The sequence below is a fragment of the Apis cerana genome, linkage group LG13 (assembly GCF_029169275.1).
Source record: "Apis cerana isolate GH-2021 linkage group LG13, AcerK_1.0, whole genome shotgun sequence".
Lineage (NCBI taxonomy): Eukaryota > Metazoa > Arthropoda > Insecta > Hymenoptera > Apidae > Apis > Apis cerana.
This window is the reverse complement of record NC_083864.1, coordinates 4,984,148-5,001,744: the sequence shown is the minus strand read 5'-3', so window position 1 is coordinate 5,001,744 and position 17,597 is coordinate 4,984,148. Positions and strand designations below refer to the sequence as shown.

Below are 17,597 nucleotides of genomic sequence, written 5' to 3'. Positions count from 1 at the left end.
AGATAACTAATGATATAAATAAATAGTTGATATTTCATGATATAATATAAAAGATATAAGAATGTTCGTAGAAATGAAAAGAAATATTGTTACATTTTTAAAATAATTGCATTATAAAAATATTTAAGAATGTGTTATAATTAGAATCATTTTACTTATTAATGCAGCGATAAAAAATAAAAGAATTTAATTGTTCATTTATGTACATCACGCTTTGAGTTTTCACTGTGCATTGTCCTCTTATTTACATCATCAATTGTTTCTTTCAACCAAGCACCAGTTTCACAATTATTGTTATGATATTTAAAAATATCAATGGAACTGTAACAAAGAACACATTATACATTTAAATTAATCATAAAATTTATTCAAAATAATTTTTTATTAATACCTCGTGCTACCGTTCGTATCGATTTAATAAGATTCAAAATTTGTGATTTAGCTGTAGCAGTTTCTCCAAAACCTTGAACATTTTGCCACGATGCCCAGCCAACTATAAAAAAATTTTAAATAAAAGATTAAAGAAATATTAAGATAAACAAAAATTTGCATATATATATTATATATTTATCTACAACAAAAATATAAGTATAAAATGTAACCTAACCAACAAATTTTCTCATTCGATATTTATATAAATTTAATAGGAACAAATAAATAGATTAAAATATAACGTAATTATAAAATTATATACCTTTCGCAAGAAATCTCTCTTCGTTCAAAATACAGACCGCATTCAAACATAACACAGTTACTTCGAAAAGTGCCCACAACGTGAACGCCATGTTATATCGGTACGATAAATATTTTCAGTGTAGCGCCACGAGATGGCAGACAAGTACAACTTCATATATCGATTCAAAATTGATTTGCCATCTTTAGGCTCTATCAGAAACTAAAAAGCAATGGAGTTATGCAAAAAATTTAAATTAAGAATCATTCTTATTTTATTAAAATATGTTTATATATAATTTCCATCTGTTTCTAATTTTATTGACTTATGTCATGTCAATTTAAACTATTCGAAGTGCTAAGAATTTATGATTATTTTAAATTTTTTTATAATTTTTAATAAATGCTTCCAGATGGTTTTAATGGTTCTAAAGTGATCTTCAAAAGAATCGTTCAACTTTACAAATTGTCAGCGCGTTAATACAACGAATTGTTAGGGGCATTATTCTATTTATAATAATTGACCGACAAGGCACACCTTCTTGGCAGTAACGCTTTTGGAACGAGGATCCTCTAAACCGGACTACTGTTTCTAGATGATTCGATATTCTCTTCTCAATTGAGTTAACATTTCATATGTGTCTATTTAGTTATAAAGAGGTTAGATTTTATTTTATTCCCGATCGTTCATGACCTTTTCATTATTTTATCACATAATGTTCGTAGCATATGTGTATCACGTGCAAGCAAAATTTATAGATTTAAGTAAGAAGTATAATATTATTTAACAGAAAAAAGAAAAATCGGAATTTTTGATTCTTATGACTCGCGTTACGAATGTTACGACATTACGAATATTACGAATATTACAATTTTTTTTGCTTTGAAAAAAATTTAACAAAAATTTAAACAAATATTTATTATTAAATTTAAATTAAAAATAAATTAAATTAAATTAAAAAAATAATAAATTATTATATAATTTAATATTATTTATGTAATTATATAATTGTATATAATTGTATATAATTATTGTTTATAATATGTAGTTATATATTTAATAAATACAATAATGAAAAAAAGAAGCCAATCTATTTGTAGAAATTATGTGAATCAAAATTTTCAAAAGTCTATTCGGAAAAGTTTTTTACAGATACAAAAATCAATGATAATTTCAAGAAAATAAAAAATTTCATAAATATACAATAAACGTTTTATTTAGTAAATGAAAAATATAGGAAATTTGTAATTAATAGTAATATTTTCCTAATAATGACGAATTCAAATTAGTGATTCAACATTCTTAATAAAATTTTATGAACGAAACGAACAACCAAATAAAATTATATATTAATTGAAAACTTTCACATAAATCATAAAATATTTATCACTGATACATGTGTGATTCATTTTCTTGGAAATATTATACAAATCATCGAGCGATAAAAGTTTTATATTTATGTAAAATTTTTTCGAAAATAAAACAATAATAAAAATTACAATTAAATATATGCAATGAACTCAGAGAAATTACATGATTCAATGCATGAACAATTTCCACAATTCATATCGTATTAAAACGTAATGGTTTGACAAGTCAATAATGACGTTAAATGTATTGTATCTGATCGCTCGTGTTCATTACATATCATCGGGAAAAATGGAAGAAATAAATGTGGACTTTGTTCTGTTAACAGCAAAAGAAAAGAGAGGGTCGATCTATGAACGATTCCGACACTAGATAATAATTAGGACAAATATCATCAAAATAGTCACGTAATTGCATTCGACAAAACTTATAAGTTTTTCGCTTTTCTGTAAACAAGCGTCATTTATCATTACAATTCTGTTTTCGATTCAAACGAACCGCGTAATATGTCATCTGTATCTGCTTTGCATGCAATAAATAATAACCAACAGTGGCGACAAACTGTCGTCTGAGAAATATGAGCAAATGTTTAAACCATAGAATTAAGAATTATTAAGAATTACGTGACATGTTACGGTAATAATTTACGAGCCATAACGTTCAACAATTGAGAGGGGCAAAGGGAATGTTCTGGTAACAATTCATTTCAACCGAAAACAATTCTAATTGATTTTTTAAGAATGATTTATCTTGTCATCGTTTGAAAAATTAACATGATCATGATCCAATTCGATTCGATTAAGCTTCTTTTATAATATAAAGTGTAAAGAAAATTAAAATATAAATAAGAATATAATTAAATATAAACATACCTGAGAAAAGTTATAATGATTATTCATATTCGATGGAATAGTTTGTTGATTAATTCTAGATGATTTTAATGCAATGCTATTAAAAAAAAAATACCACTAAATATCTTCATATTTTTATTGATTTTGATTAATTTTTTACAGAAAATTACGGAAAAAATCACTTTGGCAAAAATTATCCTGGTATAATAAATATTAAGGTTTTGCCAGCAAACGTGAATACATCCGACATATGCTCAACATGATTGCCACACAAAAGTGGAGGGGTCAACGTATTTCTGATTGGTTAGTTTCAACAGAGGGCCTACCGAGTCTGGGTCGATGTTGCTAAAAGCTGCAGCAAGTCAAGGAACACCAGTCATTGAAACCTCGTCGTCTTGAATAGAGATAACGTTTTCACGTCTCATAAAAAAATCATTTCTATTTCGTTTTCATTTTGATTTTTAAACACTTTCTTCGCTGATCACATTATATACACAACCGTGAGACACAGGCAGATTTCCAACATACGGTATTAAATACATCGAAGAATTGCACAACATTAAAATATTACTAGTTATATTCGAAAGTTTTGGTGAATAAAATTAAGAGAAAGCGAATTTCAAAATTGATTCAACCAGTGTCCAAATATAATTACATTTTCTTGGGTGGAAAAGGAAAAAAGAAAAAAGACAAAAGGGTGAGACATACTTTACAATATAAATATACCTGAATTGGAGACGGTAGAGGAGACAAAAGGGGATACCGGCATATAAGAGGACGGTGAAGCAGCACCGTGACTATGTAAACTACTAACAAATACTTGTGGCAGCGCGTGCGCATAGCCGAGCATTCTCTAGTAACAATACGAAGCAACGAAATAGCAACGTGATAAAAAAAATTGCTGACAATAAAACGATTAGATAAATCAAGGGTACATAGAGGGTTACTAAGAAAAGTAAAAAAAAGCGGAGAACTGGGCTTTTCTTCAAACAAAGACAAAGAAGCACGCAAACTGGCTCCGGAGGTGAGGATCAAGCAAATTGGAATGAGGGAGGACTTGTTGTCCATAATCCGGCACACAAGCAGCGATCATTTTTCGGAAGAACTTTAGCCTAAAAGAAAACGGCAGAAGAAATAAAAAGAAAACTAGCAATAGGCCATTGTTTACGAGTATTCTATACAAATAGAGGGCTCTCGCTCGCTGGATATTTCAAGCAAAAGTGTTGCCAGGATTTCATTCATCTTTGCTGTCATTTAATTCTTGTCTACTTGCTGGCTGCTTTCATCTTGAGGAGAAGAAATAAATCTAAATTTTTTGTCGTGTTATGCCCTGGCTTGTTACCTGTTTTGATCTGTTGGCACCGATTCTTGGTTATTGTCTGGCCGTGAGAAAATTAGCACTACAAGCCGGAATTTTTCAGGAAAAAAACAATAAATCAATTACACCACAGGCAGCTAATTCATCCAATACGTCGAATAAATCGAAGGAAAACTCGTTGAGCACTGAGACCATGGCTCCGAGTGCCGAGGAACAACGCCAAGGTAAAATGATGTTAAATGGAATACTAGTAATATAAGTTTCTTCTTGTTGGTATTATTTACTCGTGTCACGTTCGATAGATTATTCAATAGCATTTTGATTCATAATCTTATTGCGAAATATTTAAAAAGAACGTAGTTTTCTTAATCGAAAACATTAAGTTGCATATAAAACAAGGCAATTGCAGATATATAAATGTAAATTTAACAAAAAATTTCTGAATAATGATATTCAATTTTACTATTTGTTTATTCGATATTTTTCTAGATAAGTTCTATGTATCATATTTGTTTTCACGTTTATTTTCTTAGAATCAGCTCTTTCTCGTTTTTTAGAAAATTAGATTACAATTTCACAAAACTGAGTTCTGTACTAAATTAGATTCCGCTATAAATAAGATGCGATGTAAATAGATATTCATGGCGACTATCCGAAATTCGCTTGACAAATAAAAATTCTCGATGTTTAACAAATTCATATGATAGATAAATGTGATGTATTTTTTATTGAAAAAATTAAAACAATAAAAGAAATATTTACAATTGCCTCTTATTGCAATTATCATTTTTTTTCATTTTATTAAGATGTTCAAATAATTAAAATCTTTTTATGTATGTAAATTAATATCTCATCTTTTTTGTCATTTATTATTACTCAATCAATCATGCTTTTCAAAGAGGCGTTTCTGCATTGTACAGTTGATTCCCTTAATCTTTGTTTTAACAACGATAAATTTTATATCAATGAAAAAAATGTGGCTGACATGAGAAAATGAAAATGAAGGCTACCAACAATAAGAAAAATAAACAAGCAAATCATATCAAGAAAATCGATTATCGCTCATATCGTTGCATTTGATCATTTGTTTGTATTCAAAGAGAAATAGAATTTTTATATTTATCTAAGTTTTTTTAAAGATTTTAAAGTTTCTGGAATAGATATCAGACTAATATTTTTAAAATTTTGAAACAAATACGATATATCTTCACTGCAATTATATATGCAAATATAAAATAATATTTAAATTCAATTTTTTGTTAAATATTTTAAATGACTTATTATTCATAAATATTAAAGTTTAATTTATTAGAGTGAAATCCAAGGATTTATAAAAATGATATAATGAATTATTAGCATTTGCGATAAAATAAATTAACAATAGACAATAAACACATTTATTGAATGATGAAGTAAATCAGTAAAACAAAAATATCCTCGTGTCTCTGATATTCAGGTAATTATTGTAGCATCAAGTAGATGTCAAATATATTTTAAGACATGCGATTAATATTTTAATCTAATCTAATAGAACCGGTGATACGATAGAGACAATAATTTCTATTAATATTTTAAAGAACGTAAGAATTCGTTAGAGATTAACCTCGTAAAAAAGCGTGAAAGGATTAAACATGGAAGGGGTAAAAAGAGAAAGAAACGAAAGGAAAAATCTCGTCAAGGATATTCCATGGGAAGATATTAAAGTCACTTTTGAAATGAGAAAATATTGCATACACATCATTGCAAGTTTCATGCTAATAATCTTAAAAGCACTATAATTGAGGGTGTGCCCTGAATTATTACCTTCGTGTACATGCATTGCTGTTAACACAATTATACTGTCCTTGCAAATGCATATGATATGTAAGTAAATATTAAAGACAAAATACATAATTGCTGATAGTCAGTTATGAAAGTCGTATCATATCATAAAGTATTTTACATTTAGTTGACGCAAATGTTTCTTATCTTGAACTTGTTACGGTTGTTCCAATTCTTTATCAAACGATTTTCTCTTTTTTTTATCATGCTGCTTAAGTCATCGTACGATGTTTTAAGGATATCTAGCTCGTATTAATTTTTTTTAAAACAATGATGATTTTTTTCCTTTCAAAAAAATCGTTAGTCCTGAATATACGTATATACTAACACGTGTACGTAATTCATATTGCATTGCCCGTTCTGATGCAACGAACAAAGTTTCCTACACCAAGCCGATTATCGATTTTCCGCCACTGACCTCGTTTATATCCTGCGTATGAAACTTGTTTAAGAGTAAGAGTATACAAAGGAATAATATAATATAAAGAACGAAATGGATAAAAAGAATCTATTTTTAAATGTTAATCGTTATATCTTATCGAAAAATTCTTATTCATATGCAAATAATCTATTCGGATTATTATTAGCTCAATATTATTTCGCAATAATATAATTTTTTACCATCAATATTTGCATTTACAGGTGTGTACTTGCATTAACATGAATAACGCGATGACTATACGGATAAGGACACGCATGTGCGTCCGACATGATTTGAATAATGAATCGAATAACGACAGAAGTCTCAGGTCAACGCACCAACTATTAAACTTCTTATTTCATGATTATTCTCGATGTAAAACACATCGTTCGATATACTCGAGCAACCGTATCGATTGACTATCGTATAGATTTATAATCTCATATATGTAACACTTGATGTTTCACTTTGAATTATGAAACAATGTATTAGATCATACGATCGTTGGTGTCGAAAAAACATCCGTTTTCTATAGACGCGTTTTGTATTTCAATATTGATTGTGATGAATCGTTTTAAATAGGTAATAAAAAACATGAACTCTTTGATCCCGAGATCAAGATATAAGTAATTAATACAACTTTGTTAATATTATCTAAGCTGAAAAATACAAACATATAAGTAAAAATTAATCACATATGATGAAATTGTTTCATGGCATATATGTTGTCGTTATAATAATAAAATTCTATCGTATATTTGTTATATTTGTTATTAATCCAAAAAACTGATTTTTGCAAATTTTTACGTTCAAGAACAAATTGAATTGTATATATAAAAGTATAATTATTATCTATATATATATATCTATTTCAATATTTTTTTTATGAAACGAGATAATATTTTTTTGCCCATTTTTTGTCACTTGATTTCTTTATGTTATAAATATTGGGTTAATAATAACAATAATAATAATTTCCAGAAATTTTTATATTTATTTTTATACATGAACTTTAATCCATTTTATATTTCTAATATTTTATGTACGATAGATAAGTTATATTTCAAGATTTAAATTCTATTTTTAAACTTTTATTTTCTTTATGTCCATGAAACAATTAGAACGTTTATATTACAGTAATCGAATGAAAGAGCTTAATCAGAATATTGAAGATATGGAAAGCAGAATTACCTTTGAGATTAATAATGTAAAAGCAGCGGCAATGAAAATGCAGCCAAAAGTACTCGTGCAACGAGAATTCTAAATATAAAATTCACTAACGTTGGCAATGTGGGAACTAATACGAAGGCAATCAGTACTTGTTCGAAATTCGCACGCTTACGAGTTGTTCACTAATAGCATTTACCATTATCGATACCATTTAACATTATCGATTCAATACTAGTTTAAAATCGAAGATTAAACGACATTATAATACACTGTAAAACATGTGTATGATCGGTAAGGATTATTTTCGTATTTTTTTTCGACTAATCAATAGTAAGAGAGATTTTGATCCAAATGAAACAGCTTATGTTAATTGAACAATATATGCAATTTCGTTGAATGTAAAATTTATGATTTATTTTGTTCCATGAAAGATTGAATATTTTATGAAACAAAACATTCTAATATTTTTATAAAAGAAAAAGAAAAAGGAATACTTTGAAAAACAAAATTTATAAATCTTATTTCAAAATGCATAATACAATAATTTGTTTCTTAAATATTGTCACAATATTATAATTCGATTCGGTGAATACACGTCACAAGCGTGCTTACTGATCATTCAAATGGTGGCTGGCTAGTTTGGAATAATGCCAGCTCTATCATTGTTGGTTTGGTGCATATCTTAAAGTGGATCATTGTATATAAAAACGAGTAACTTACACGTGTAAAAAATTTAAAATCTTACGTCTATTTTAATCGTATACAATCGTTAAATTTATGACTAGCATATATTTTTGCATTCACTTTCGTTTCATAAAGAATCTTTAATAAATCACGATAGCGGTACATGAATTAATTGATGAGATTATATAATATTATATAATAACTGGCAGTTTATCTTATTTTTTTCTGTTATTTTCAGAACCTAACAAGGATAAAATCAGTATAAGGACGCAGGGAATAATGAAATCCCCGCGTAAATTTGCAGGAGTTGTGATAGCGATGTGTGGTTTACCAGGTCGTGGAAAAAGCCAAGTGGCTCAATGTCTTTCGCGCAGACTCAACTGGAATGGCGATTCCACTAAAAGTAAGTAATACACCTTTATTTATTATCAATACTTGATAACAAAGAAGTATATGCTAATAATATATGCTTGAAATATATACATATTTACAAGAATTCATACTTTTGTGATATTCTTAATTTATTTTCAATTATTTCTATTTTTTCCAATTGTTTTAATTATTCTCTTTTTTTTCTTTCATAAACAATTATTCATAAATATATTCATACTTATTCTCTTTATTTCCATATTTTAGCATATTTATAAAATATCGATTTTTATATTATAAGCAAATAGTTCACGTGATCAAATGTTTATGACATATGACTTGTTATGAAATAACGAATGTATTAAGAATTTTTCGACTCCATTTTCATAACAAAGTGTTTCATAACATACTTTTCCTCAAGCTTTTCTACTCTCGTATTATATAGAAAGATATCATTTTTAAATCTGGAAGTCTAAATTGGAATAATATTTATTAATATTATTTTCATTATCATAACTCGTCTTTTGAAGAAAATTTTATGAGAATAATCGAAAAATCCAGTTATTATTATATTTAAAAATTTTTTTATTTCCAGTAATGAGCGTCAGCGACTATCGGAGAAAAAGATTGGAACCATACGGTGAAGCGGTGTCGCACGAGCTATTTCGTCCTGATCACACAGCGAATACAGCATTAAGAGCATTGGCCCAACGAGATGCGATGCATGATTGTGCCGCGTGGCTCACAGCCGGGAATTCCGTAGCTGTAAGCATCATTGAGAAAATTAAACATTTGCCAGAAGATTGGCGAAAATGTGAAACTCGAACCGTGCCTTGAGATGAATCCAATATCGAGACCACGCGCGTTTGCATCCGATATAAAGGAATTGAAATAAGTCCAGTCGTTGCACATTTGGCAGAAAGGAAAAATATGGTTGATTTTTTTCTCACAAGCAAGAATTGTCGTGCAAACGAATATAAATATGCTTATACTAACGATGGACAACGTGATAAGACAGAACGCGGTCGTGCCAGTCTACCTTTCTCTTAGTAAAATCAAATCTCGTCCTACGAGTTTTGCTTGCTTACTATACTATACTTTTTTGAACTAACATTTTATGATAGAAATCGTATTGGCATAGAAAATAGCTTAAAATCATTCCATTATTTACATATAGAATATTTTAAAGATAATGAAGAAGTAAATAGATAACATTTTGTTTTCTATATCGATAAAAATAATGTATTCTAAAACCGAATCGAGCATATATAAATTCTTAATTAATTAAATATTTTTCAGACGAATATTTTTTCCCAAATATAAAACAACAAAGAAAAACATCAGAAACATTTATTGAAATTGAAGAAAATTGAAGAAAATTGAATTCGATTGCGAATATAGTATATAATATAATTAGTATAATATATAAATATAATAGATATAAATATATTAATAAAGTAATATTAATTAAGAATTTCCTGTTTGAAGATCCTGGACGCCACATTAATAACACGAGCGCAGCGCGCCGAGGTCTTCGACTATTTTTCTGGACAACTTGGTTATCGTGTCCTTTTCATCGAGTGCATCTGCGACGATCCGGTCGTTCTGGAAAGAAATTATAAAGATATATTACGATACAGCGCCGACTATGCTGGCATGGATCCGGTACGAGCTGAGGAGGATTTACGCCTCAAGATAACTCATTATATTAGATCTTACGAGCCGATGGACGAGAAGACGTATCCTCGAATCCGTATCGATACTGGCAGCATGGACATCGAGACTTGCAAAGTGTCGGGCCATGTGGAGTCAAGCGTACTTGGATTTCTTGGAAGTGTCACGGTCAAACCGCATACTCTTTATTTCTCTCGGGTTGGTAATCGATTAAATTTTGTACTTGACATCGATTTTAGAAACGTTCGAGTCTATGATACTTTTTTACGAAACAAAGATTCAAAGACACGGTTATTTTTAATCATTTATAACAAGGCGCGTTGCCATGTTGAGTCAGATCATGGCACTTGTAATCATTGAATAGATTAATAGACGTAAATAAACACTTCATTTTCAATGATATAATTGCATAATAAAGTTCGATGTATATTGTTAAAACGCGTTTTGTGTTTCCAGGATTACGATATCTTATCAAAATCTGATGCTTAATATGATATGATGCACGGGGATTTATACGATTCTTATCTCATTAATTTTATTGCCATTTTATTTTTTTTTTGACATCATATTTTAATTACAATATTATTTATAACGTTTTTCTTGAATTATTGAACATACGAGCAAAAAAATAGAAGTCTGTCTCAATTACAGCACGGTGAAAGCGAGTTCAACGTATTGGGTAAGGTCGGTGGCGATGCGGTATTAAGCACGCGTGGCGAAAGATACGCGCAAGCATTGGCTACAAAATTCAATGCTATGCGAATTCCTGATCTGCGTGTATTGACCAGTCGTCTTCGAAGGACTATCGCGACTGCACGTGGGGTAGAGGCACCTCAAGAACACGTAGCGGCACTTAATGAGCTCCATGCTGGTATCTGTGAAGGTCTTTCTTATGAAGAGATGCAAGAGCATTATCCGCAGGTAATTCAAGAGCTGAAACGAGTTTCAAGACATTCTGAAACATTTTTACAATTTGTATTTAATGCAAATTTCAATAACCTTAAACTGAAAATTTCTTTGGATTAACTCTCTTAACTTTATCAGTGTCTCTTTCATTTTACACAATTTAAACGCATATTATATATAAGTAAAAAGTACTTATATCTATATCTATCTCTTGAAAAGATAAATTTCTAAGATTTAATCCAAAGAAATTTGAAATAATTAACGTTCAACTTTCTGAAACTTTCATGTAACAGAAAGTTTAAGATAATTCAAATTTAATCTAATAATCAAATAATCCTTTATGAATCCTATCTGAAAATCGATTTTCTCGATTCAGGAATTTGCATGGCGCGATCAGGACAAGCTGCGTTATCGTTATCCATGGGGAGAAAGTTACATAGATGCGATGCAACGCGTAGAACCGGTAATTGCTGAATTGCAAAGATCTGACAACGTCTTAGTGGTATCCCATCAAGCTATACTGCGTTGCATTATCGGTTTCTTCATGGATAAGAAACCAGAGGAGCTGCCTTACATGGAAGTACCATTGCATACTATCATCCGAGTTAGCAGCCAAGGTTATAATTACACGCTCGAATTTTTCAAGCTGCCGATCGAGTGTGTGAACACTACCCGTGTCAAGCCGAATAATTGCAGCGCTGATAGAAGCGCGGATGATGCTCTGATAACAGTCCCACCGCATTTCGATATACCGGATCCCTGGAGAAATCCTGGCAGTGGACCTACTCTCGTCCAGCAACACTGAGAAACCGCACGACGATCCACGATCTCGTCGAAAATTCGATCTCTGTTCGGTTGCAATTTCAGATTTTAATACTGATATTTTGAAATTTTGATTAAATTTAGATAGAATGGGGATTAAAATTGAAATATACGAAAAAATTAATTGAAAATAATTTTAGAATGTACGTAGATCGTTTTAAGATATCTTATCGTTTTAATTTAAATTAATCCAGTAAAGTCAATTGATATATTTGCCGATATCGTGGAGTAAAAAAAAAAAAAGGAAAAAAGAAAGAAAAGAAAAAAAGAAAAAAAAGAAAACAGGATCGAATAATTCTCCAATAATTTAATATTAATTCTATTCAGAATGATGATTTCGGTTTTCGATTATCCAGTTTTGTTGACGAGAAATTCTTTGACACTCAATTTTTCTTCGAGAATTTTGTTCTCATTGGCAGCAATTCTATATCCTGCTGCGGAGCCCTCTATATACATTTAGTTTTATTAGGAATTATATATCTAAACAATATTGTATTAGTTATATATCGTAGGAAGTAGATTATACGACAAATATTTTAATTGTACATTTAAATGTGAAAAGGCAGATAAGATTGAATTGTAGGGGATGCGAAGCACGGTCTCTCGTATCATCTCGTATTTTAATTTCAGAATAAATATTAGTGCAACGAATATAGGAAAGATATTTCATATTTTCATACTATTTAGATCATAGAATTTAAGCTTATGACATTTTCTTAGTTCCTAAAATGATCATTTTATATTTCGAAATTTCAATGACGTAAGAATTTCTAATAGACAATTGAAACTATAGCATATATGAAATTTAATTATTAATTAAATTAACGATATCTTTATTAACAAATAAATGACAAATATTTTGTTCGTAGATTAGAAAAATAATAGGTAAACATGAATTTTTACGCACATTAGGATAATTGTTAATAGCGTATTGTCTTTTAAAAAAGTATTTTTCACTGTGAGAACGCGAGAAACAGTCGACAATTGCTTTATACGAGAGGCGCGTTTTTTCGTCGATTGCTGCGTTTCGGTTAGGATTGTATATTAGTAAATGTATATTAGTAAACCGCATAAATGAGCATAATATTTCATTAGGCATCACGTGGAAATCTTCGAGCATTTGCTGTAAAACATCCTCGAGGATTCACGAATGCAGAATGTGAATTAGAATGAAAAAGAAAGAAGCTGTACGGGTCTATTTATTACGAAACGATAAGAGAGACAAGAAAAGAAAATGGGGAAATTATTTTTTTATAAAAATTAAAAAAATGTTTTTACCCCGAACAGAAATTGTTTCTCTTTGATTTTCACAAAATAAATAAAAAAAATCATCTAGTCTATTCATTGGCGAACATTTTGACATTTATTTTTATTTTCTATTTTTCTGAGAGACGAAATGGAAGATTATGGAGCATTTAGGTGTTTAGATCGTATTGTAGATATCTTTAAAATTTCTTGTTTTATTCCCTTTCTTTCTTTTTTTTTTTTTAATTATACATTATAAATAAACGTTTTTTTACAAAAAGTCGACGAAGTCATGACCTGAATTCTCAAGTACACAAATTATCATTCACGAAATAATCTTCTCAATTTAATTTTAAGCTGATTTATAATTCACACATTTTGTATACATATATCATAGAAAAATAATTCATATCGTGACTCTCAACTTTCACGATCAACATTCGATGACTAGAATGGACATGACTAGAGTGATTTCCTAAGATACAACTCTCTATAAATCTGACTAGATCAAACATCGTTAAACATACAAAAATCCTGATGAAAACTTGGAAAAAAATTCTTAATTATATATTAATAGAGGAAGATAAAAATAAAAATATTCCAAAAAGTTTCATTGCGATTGGAACGAAACACGATAAGATACAGGAAAATCCTATTAGCGTTCATCTTACATGCCCAATCTCATCAACTTGGCCGTGTAATCTCTTTGTTTATTGGCCAAGTGCAGATCCAAGCTCCTTAGCATCCTGTTATGAATCTCTTGATCGCAAATTGAACTTTTTCTCAAACCGGTCCTACGATGCGCCATCCTCGGTTCGTTCCTCGAGTAAGTCCCCAGACGAAACCCTGATTGAAACGATTTTGTTGTTGCATCGCGTCGAGTTTCGCGAACTGCATTCTTCATGAACTCGATTGCAGTTCTACGGCACGTATCGTAACCCAACAGTTGAATTCTTTTACCATGAATCGCGTCCAATTGAGAATTGTTCGGCTTAGTCATCCTCTCCACTATTTTTCCAACCGTGTCGGGTGTCCCCGGCAGTTCCTCGAATACTTTGCGAATAACTTCCTTTGTCAGGTCTTCCTCGCTACTGGATTCACCTGGCGAGAAAGATTTCCAACTGTTAATTCCTCCGACTTTCCTATTCAATTTATCGCGAGAAATTAGAAGCGCGGACACGAAGTAATTAATATTGTCCAAGTTTTTATTAGAAGCTCGATCTTGGAGAAGATTTCTCGAAGAAGTCGGGACAAGAGAAATAGGCGGTGAATTTACCGAATAAATTACTTACCGAGATCGCTGGTACGATCTGACGTGTACGTTCCCTCTTTGATCTCTCGTTGCAATTCCAACACTCTTGCCAGCGCCAACTGCAAGTACTCCCTGGCATTTGGCTCCTGTATAAACACCAAATGTGTATATACATACTGTTAAATATCTTATTTATAACACTTTCGGTTTATAACACGGAATCAATAATATTTCACTCGTAAAATTCGTGCTATTTCACATTAAATTTACCTCTACTGACTTTGCCTTCTTGCTGTCGCCGTTTCCATCCACCAAACAGGGTGCCTATTCCACACCAAAAGAATACGATCAAAAGCAATCTCGAATTTGCGCGAGACTTGCGATTATAAAATCACTTACCGACGAGTATCTTTTCATCTTTTCCGTAATTCTAACAAAACTCGAAGGAACTTCACCATCGATCCACCAAAAGACCTTTCACAAACGGGCACAAAGCAACAGAGTGATCAAAAATAATTCCTTCCTCTTCGCTTAAGCCTCTCAGCTTCTTTCTTGCTCCTCGGATAAGAACAGTTCCCCCTCGGAATTAATGGCCCCTTTTGTCCGCCCTCAGTCTCTCCTTTTCGACTCTCTCCCCGAAAGAACTTTCACCGAATACGGTAGCCCGGTAATCAGCAAGACCGTTGACTGGCGTCGATCGACATCGACTAACCACGTCGAAATCGTAGCGAAAGACCCTTGTTCCAACAGAGTCTATTGCGAGGGTGACGGTTTGCCATGGCTTCACCCTCTCCAGTTCCCTGTTTCGGAACCCTTGGAAATGTGCCCCTTGCATGGGGCAATGGCTCTCCCTTCCCTGCAGATGCGTGTACCATTGTACCGAGAACCCCTGTTTGCTCGACGCGTGCCCTGTGCCCGATAAAAACGGTTGCCACGCGCCCCTTCCTCCAAACGGAATACGTTACGAGTAGCTGGAATAGCAGCCGTGGAAACGATATCCGTTCCCGGACAGATAAATCTTGCTTCCCACCGATTTTCACCAAAGTATAGTATGAAAACAGCAAATTATAGGATATGGTAAAGGACGAGTCCCTCGTGGAAATTGAAAGCGTAGAAAGGAAGATAATCTTTTTACTCGCCTCGTATCGATCGCGCCTCCGTTTTACACTACTACGTGCCACTATTAAGAGGAATTCTCGATTTGTTTTTCATTCTCAATCTTTGCAACGATGAATAATAAAACACGAAGTGGCTGCGGATCCGATTCGTTTATTTGCACTCCGTGCAACGAGTCGTCCTCGCGTTACCTTCTCGCCTCAATGGGAATAACAAACCAGCTCTGGTCCGATTAAATGAATTTTTATTCGAGCCACACACACACGCGCACGCATATACGCACACACGCGCAAAGAAAAGGAGAGTCGCATGGCACGATTGGTCGGGTCCGGCAGGTTTAACGCGATACATAATTCGTGCCTTGTATCGATTCGTTTGGAAACGCTTTCGTCGATGCGTGGCCTAATTACGGTTATAATACGGGTATCGAGAAGACGTCCAGGCGTTATCTGAACGACGGGAACGTCTACCACGTCCAGGGAAACGCGGCCAATAGTTGCGCGATACTGGAAATCTTGTTAACAGGGGTGCACGTCAAACAGGAATTCCCGATTAACAGGCGAAGGGGGCAAGGTCGTCAAGCCAGAACACAATTAATGCACAGATATCCCTTCCATTCGCCACTCTAATTAAATCTCTCGCGTCGCGCATTCAATAACGCCTGGGAATCCTCTCTCTTCTCTTGTTGTATTGTTTAGTTCTCTGCGATACAATTCATTGAGCCCTTTCATCCGAGATCGATGAATATATATATATATATATATGTGGTGGTAAAGGGAGGAGGGAGGGAGGGAGAGAGGAAGGGGGGAAAATGGGGTGGGATTAGTCGTAAGTATCGACAGAGGCCGCGTTGAATTAACTCTTTCGTATCGCTCAACTCTGAATCCGATAATAGCGATCGTCTCTCTCGCGTCAATTTTGTAGAGAATTTAGAGTTTATCCTAAGATCGATCGGTATCCTTCGGTATTGGTGCGTTTTTGAGAGATTATAGCCTAAATCCATAGCCGATAATCAATCAATCGATTGAAAGATAATTGTTCAAAGTGAATAGAATGTTGATTACCGTCCGCCTCGAGGAAACCGTTCTATTGTCCGTATTATTGTTGCTTGTATTATTGTACCTGTTTTGGTATACACAGGCATGTCAGAACTCGAGGAAATTGGTCGAAAGTGTCGGTGGCTATCGAGGACAAATTCCTAGATAGAATTGGCCTTCAATTAAAATATCTTCATTCTAGATCTAATTGTCGGTAACCTTAACAACGTTGAAAATTCTTAATCTACGTTTTTCTTAACGTTCTTAGGTCGGTATTCGATTAAATAAAAAAATGATGAACGAAGAATTTGACTTATTCACGTTTCGTTCCCAGTCCTTGCATACTTTTACAGTATCGCATAAATGAAGTATTCATCGTAAATATATCTTATTTCCAATCTAATGGTCCTTGATTATCGACTTGTTAACATCTTTTTTCTTTTCCCCTTGTATTTCTCGAGATCTTTCTCAAAAATTACTTACAATCTATCCGCCTCAAGTCGGCCTCGTGGTCTCTTCGCTCGGTAATTCGTAGAGAGCCGTCGAGTTGAGTTCCTGAGTATGTCTTCGAAACGTGGATCCAAAGCTGGTTTCATTGAGCGTGTCCTGTCTACCCACGCGTCTCCTTTGCGAGAAATTTATTCCCCGATTACTGTTCCTGTCCGAACTATCTGTCGTCTCCGTTCGACATATTCTTCGACTCCTTCTCGGTAGACAACAACAAAGATATTTGTTGAATCTATAAACAAAATCTCTGTTCATTGATATATACGAGTGCATATATAACATATGAATTGCGAAATTCTATATTTAATGTCGTGCTAACCTTCACGCTCGTTTGTTTATTTACATTTCTGAGCTGTTTGTTTA

General features: G+C 32.2%; 3 protein-coding genes across 9 annotated transcripts in view; 1 reads left to right on the top strand and 2 right to left on the bottom strand.

The window, feature by feature from the left end:
- Positions 1 to 89: 89 nt before the first annotated feature.
- LOC108000185 (immediate early response 3-interacting protein 1) lies at positions 90 to 3,356 on the bottom strand. Of its 2 annotated transcripts, none has more exons than XM_062083782.1 (4): positions 3,219 to 3,356; positions 695 to 895; positions 392 to 493; positions 90 to 321 (listed from the first exon to the last, which is right to left on the bottom strand). In XM_062083782.1, the coding sequence occupies exons 2-4, from the start codon at positions 783 to 785 to the stop codon at positions 266 to 268; spliced, it is 249 nt and encodes an 82-aa protein (XP_061939766.1). In that variant the 5' UTR covers positions 786 to 895; positions 3,219 to 3,356; the 3' UTR covers positions 90 to 265. The 2 variants fall into 2 exon arrangements, with proteins under 2 accessions (XP_061939766.1, XP_016915889.1); XM_017060400.3 differs by lacking the exon at positions 3,219 to 3,356 and adding an exon at positions 2,914 to 3,061.
- Positions 3,252 to 13,602, top strand: LOC108000183 (6-phosphofructo-2-kinase/fructose-2,6-bisphosphatase). 5 transcript variants are annotated; one of them, XM_062083765.1, is made up of 8 exons: positions 5,528 to 5,666; positions 5,788 to 6,073; positions 6,674 to 6,780; positions 8,545 to 8,709; positions 9,271 to 9,440; positions 10,164 to 10,547; positions 11,001 to 11,270; positions 11,632 to 13,602. In XM_062083765.1, the coding sequence occupies exons 3-8, from the start codon at positions 6,753 to 6,755 to the stop codon at positions 12,058 to 12,060; spliced, it is 1,446 nt and encodes a 481-aa protein (XP_061939749.1). In that variant the 5' UTR covers positions 5,528 to 5,666; positions 5,788 to 6,073; positions 6,674 to 6,752; the 3' UTR covers positions 12,061 to 13,602. The 5 variants fall into 5 exon arrangements, with proteins under 5 accessions (XP_016915882.1, XP_061939749.1, XP_061939748.1 ...); XM_062083764.1 differs by having other exon boundaries at positions 5,742 to 6,073; XM_062083767.1 differs by adding an exon at positions 7,590 to 7,913 and having other exon boundaries at positions 5,528 to 6,073; positions 6,674 to 7,034.
- The window catches only part of LOC108000184 (neuropeptide CCHamide-2 receptor-like), a 24,184-nt gene continuing 18,662 nt past the window's right edge, over positions 12,076 to 17,597 (bottom strand). Inside the window, exons 7-9 of one of the 2 annotated variants that reach the window (XM_028667831.2) lie at positions 17,211 to 17,466; positions 14,845 to 15,430; positions 12,076 to 14,720 (exon numbers count right to left, since the gene is read on the bottom strand). In XM_028667831.2, coding sequence (XP_028523632.1) covers positions 17,223 to 17,466 — 244 coding nt within the window. In that variant the 3' untranslated portion in view covers positions 12,076 to 14,720; positions 14,845 to 15,430; positions 17,211 to 17,222. Of the gene's footprint in view, positions 14,721 to 14,844; positions 17,467 to 17,597 lie in introns of both variants that reach the window. The other variant, XM_028667830.2, reaches the window with a different exon arrangement.

Bases quoted from the DNA above. Each gene is read 5' to 3' on its own strand.
- LOC108000183 (XM_017060393.3), top strand. From the start codon at position 4,218: ATGCCCTGGCTTGTTACCTGTTTTGATCTGTTGGCACCGATTCTTGGT. The intron at 4,435-8,544 runs GTAAAATGATGT...TGTTATTTTCAG, and splicing joins TGCCGAGGAACAACGCCAAG to AACCTAACAAGGATAAAATC. The intron at 10,548-11,000 runs GTTGGTAATCGA...TCTCAATTACAG, and splicing joins ATACTCTTTATTTCTCTCGG to CACGGTGAAAGCGAGTTCAA.
- LOC108000185 (XM_062083782.1), bottom strand. From the start codon at position 785: ATGGCGTTCACGTTGTGGGCACTTTTCGAAGTAACTGTGTTATGTTTG. The intron at 494-694 runs GTATATAATTTT...ATTTTTTTATAG, and splicing joins AGAGAGATTTCTTGCGAAAG to TTGGCTGGGCATCGTGGCAA. The intron at 322-391 runs GTATTAATAAAA...TCTTTGTTACAG, and splicing joins GATACGAACGGTAGCACGAG to TTCCATTGATATTTTTAAAT.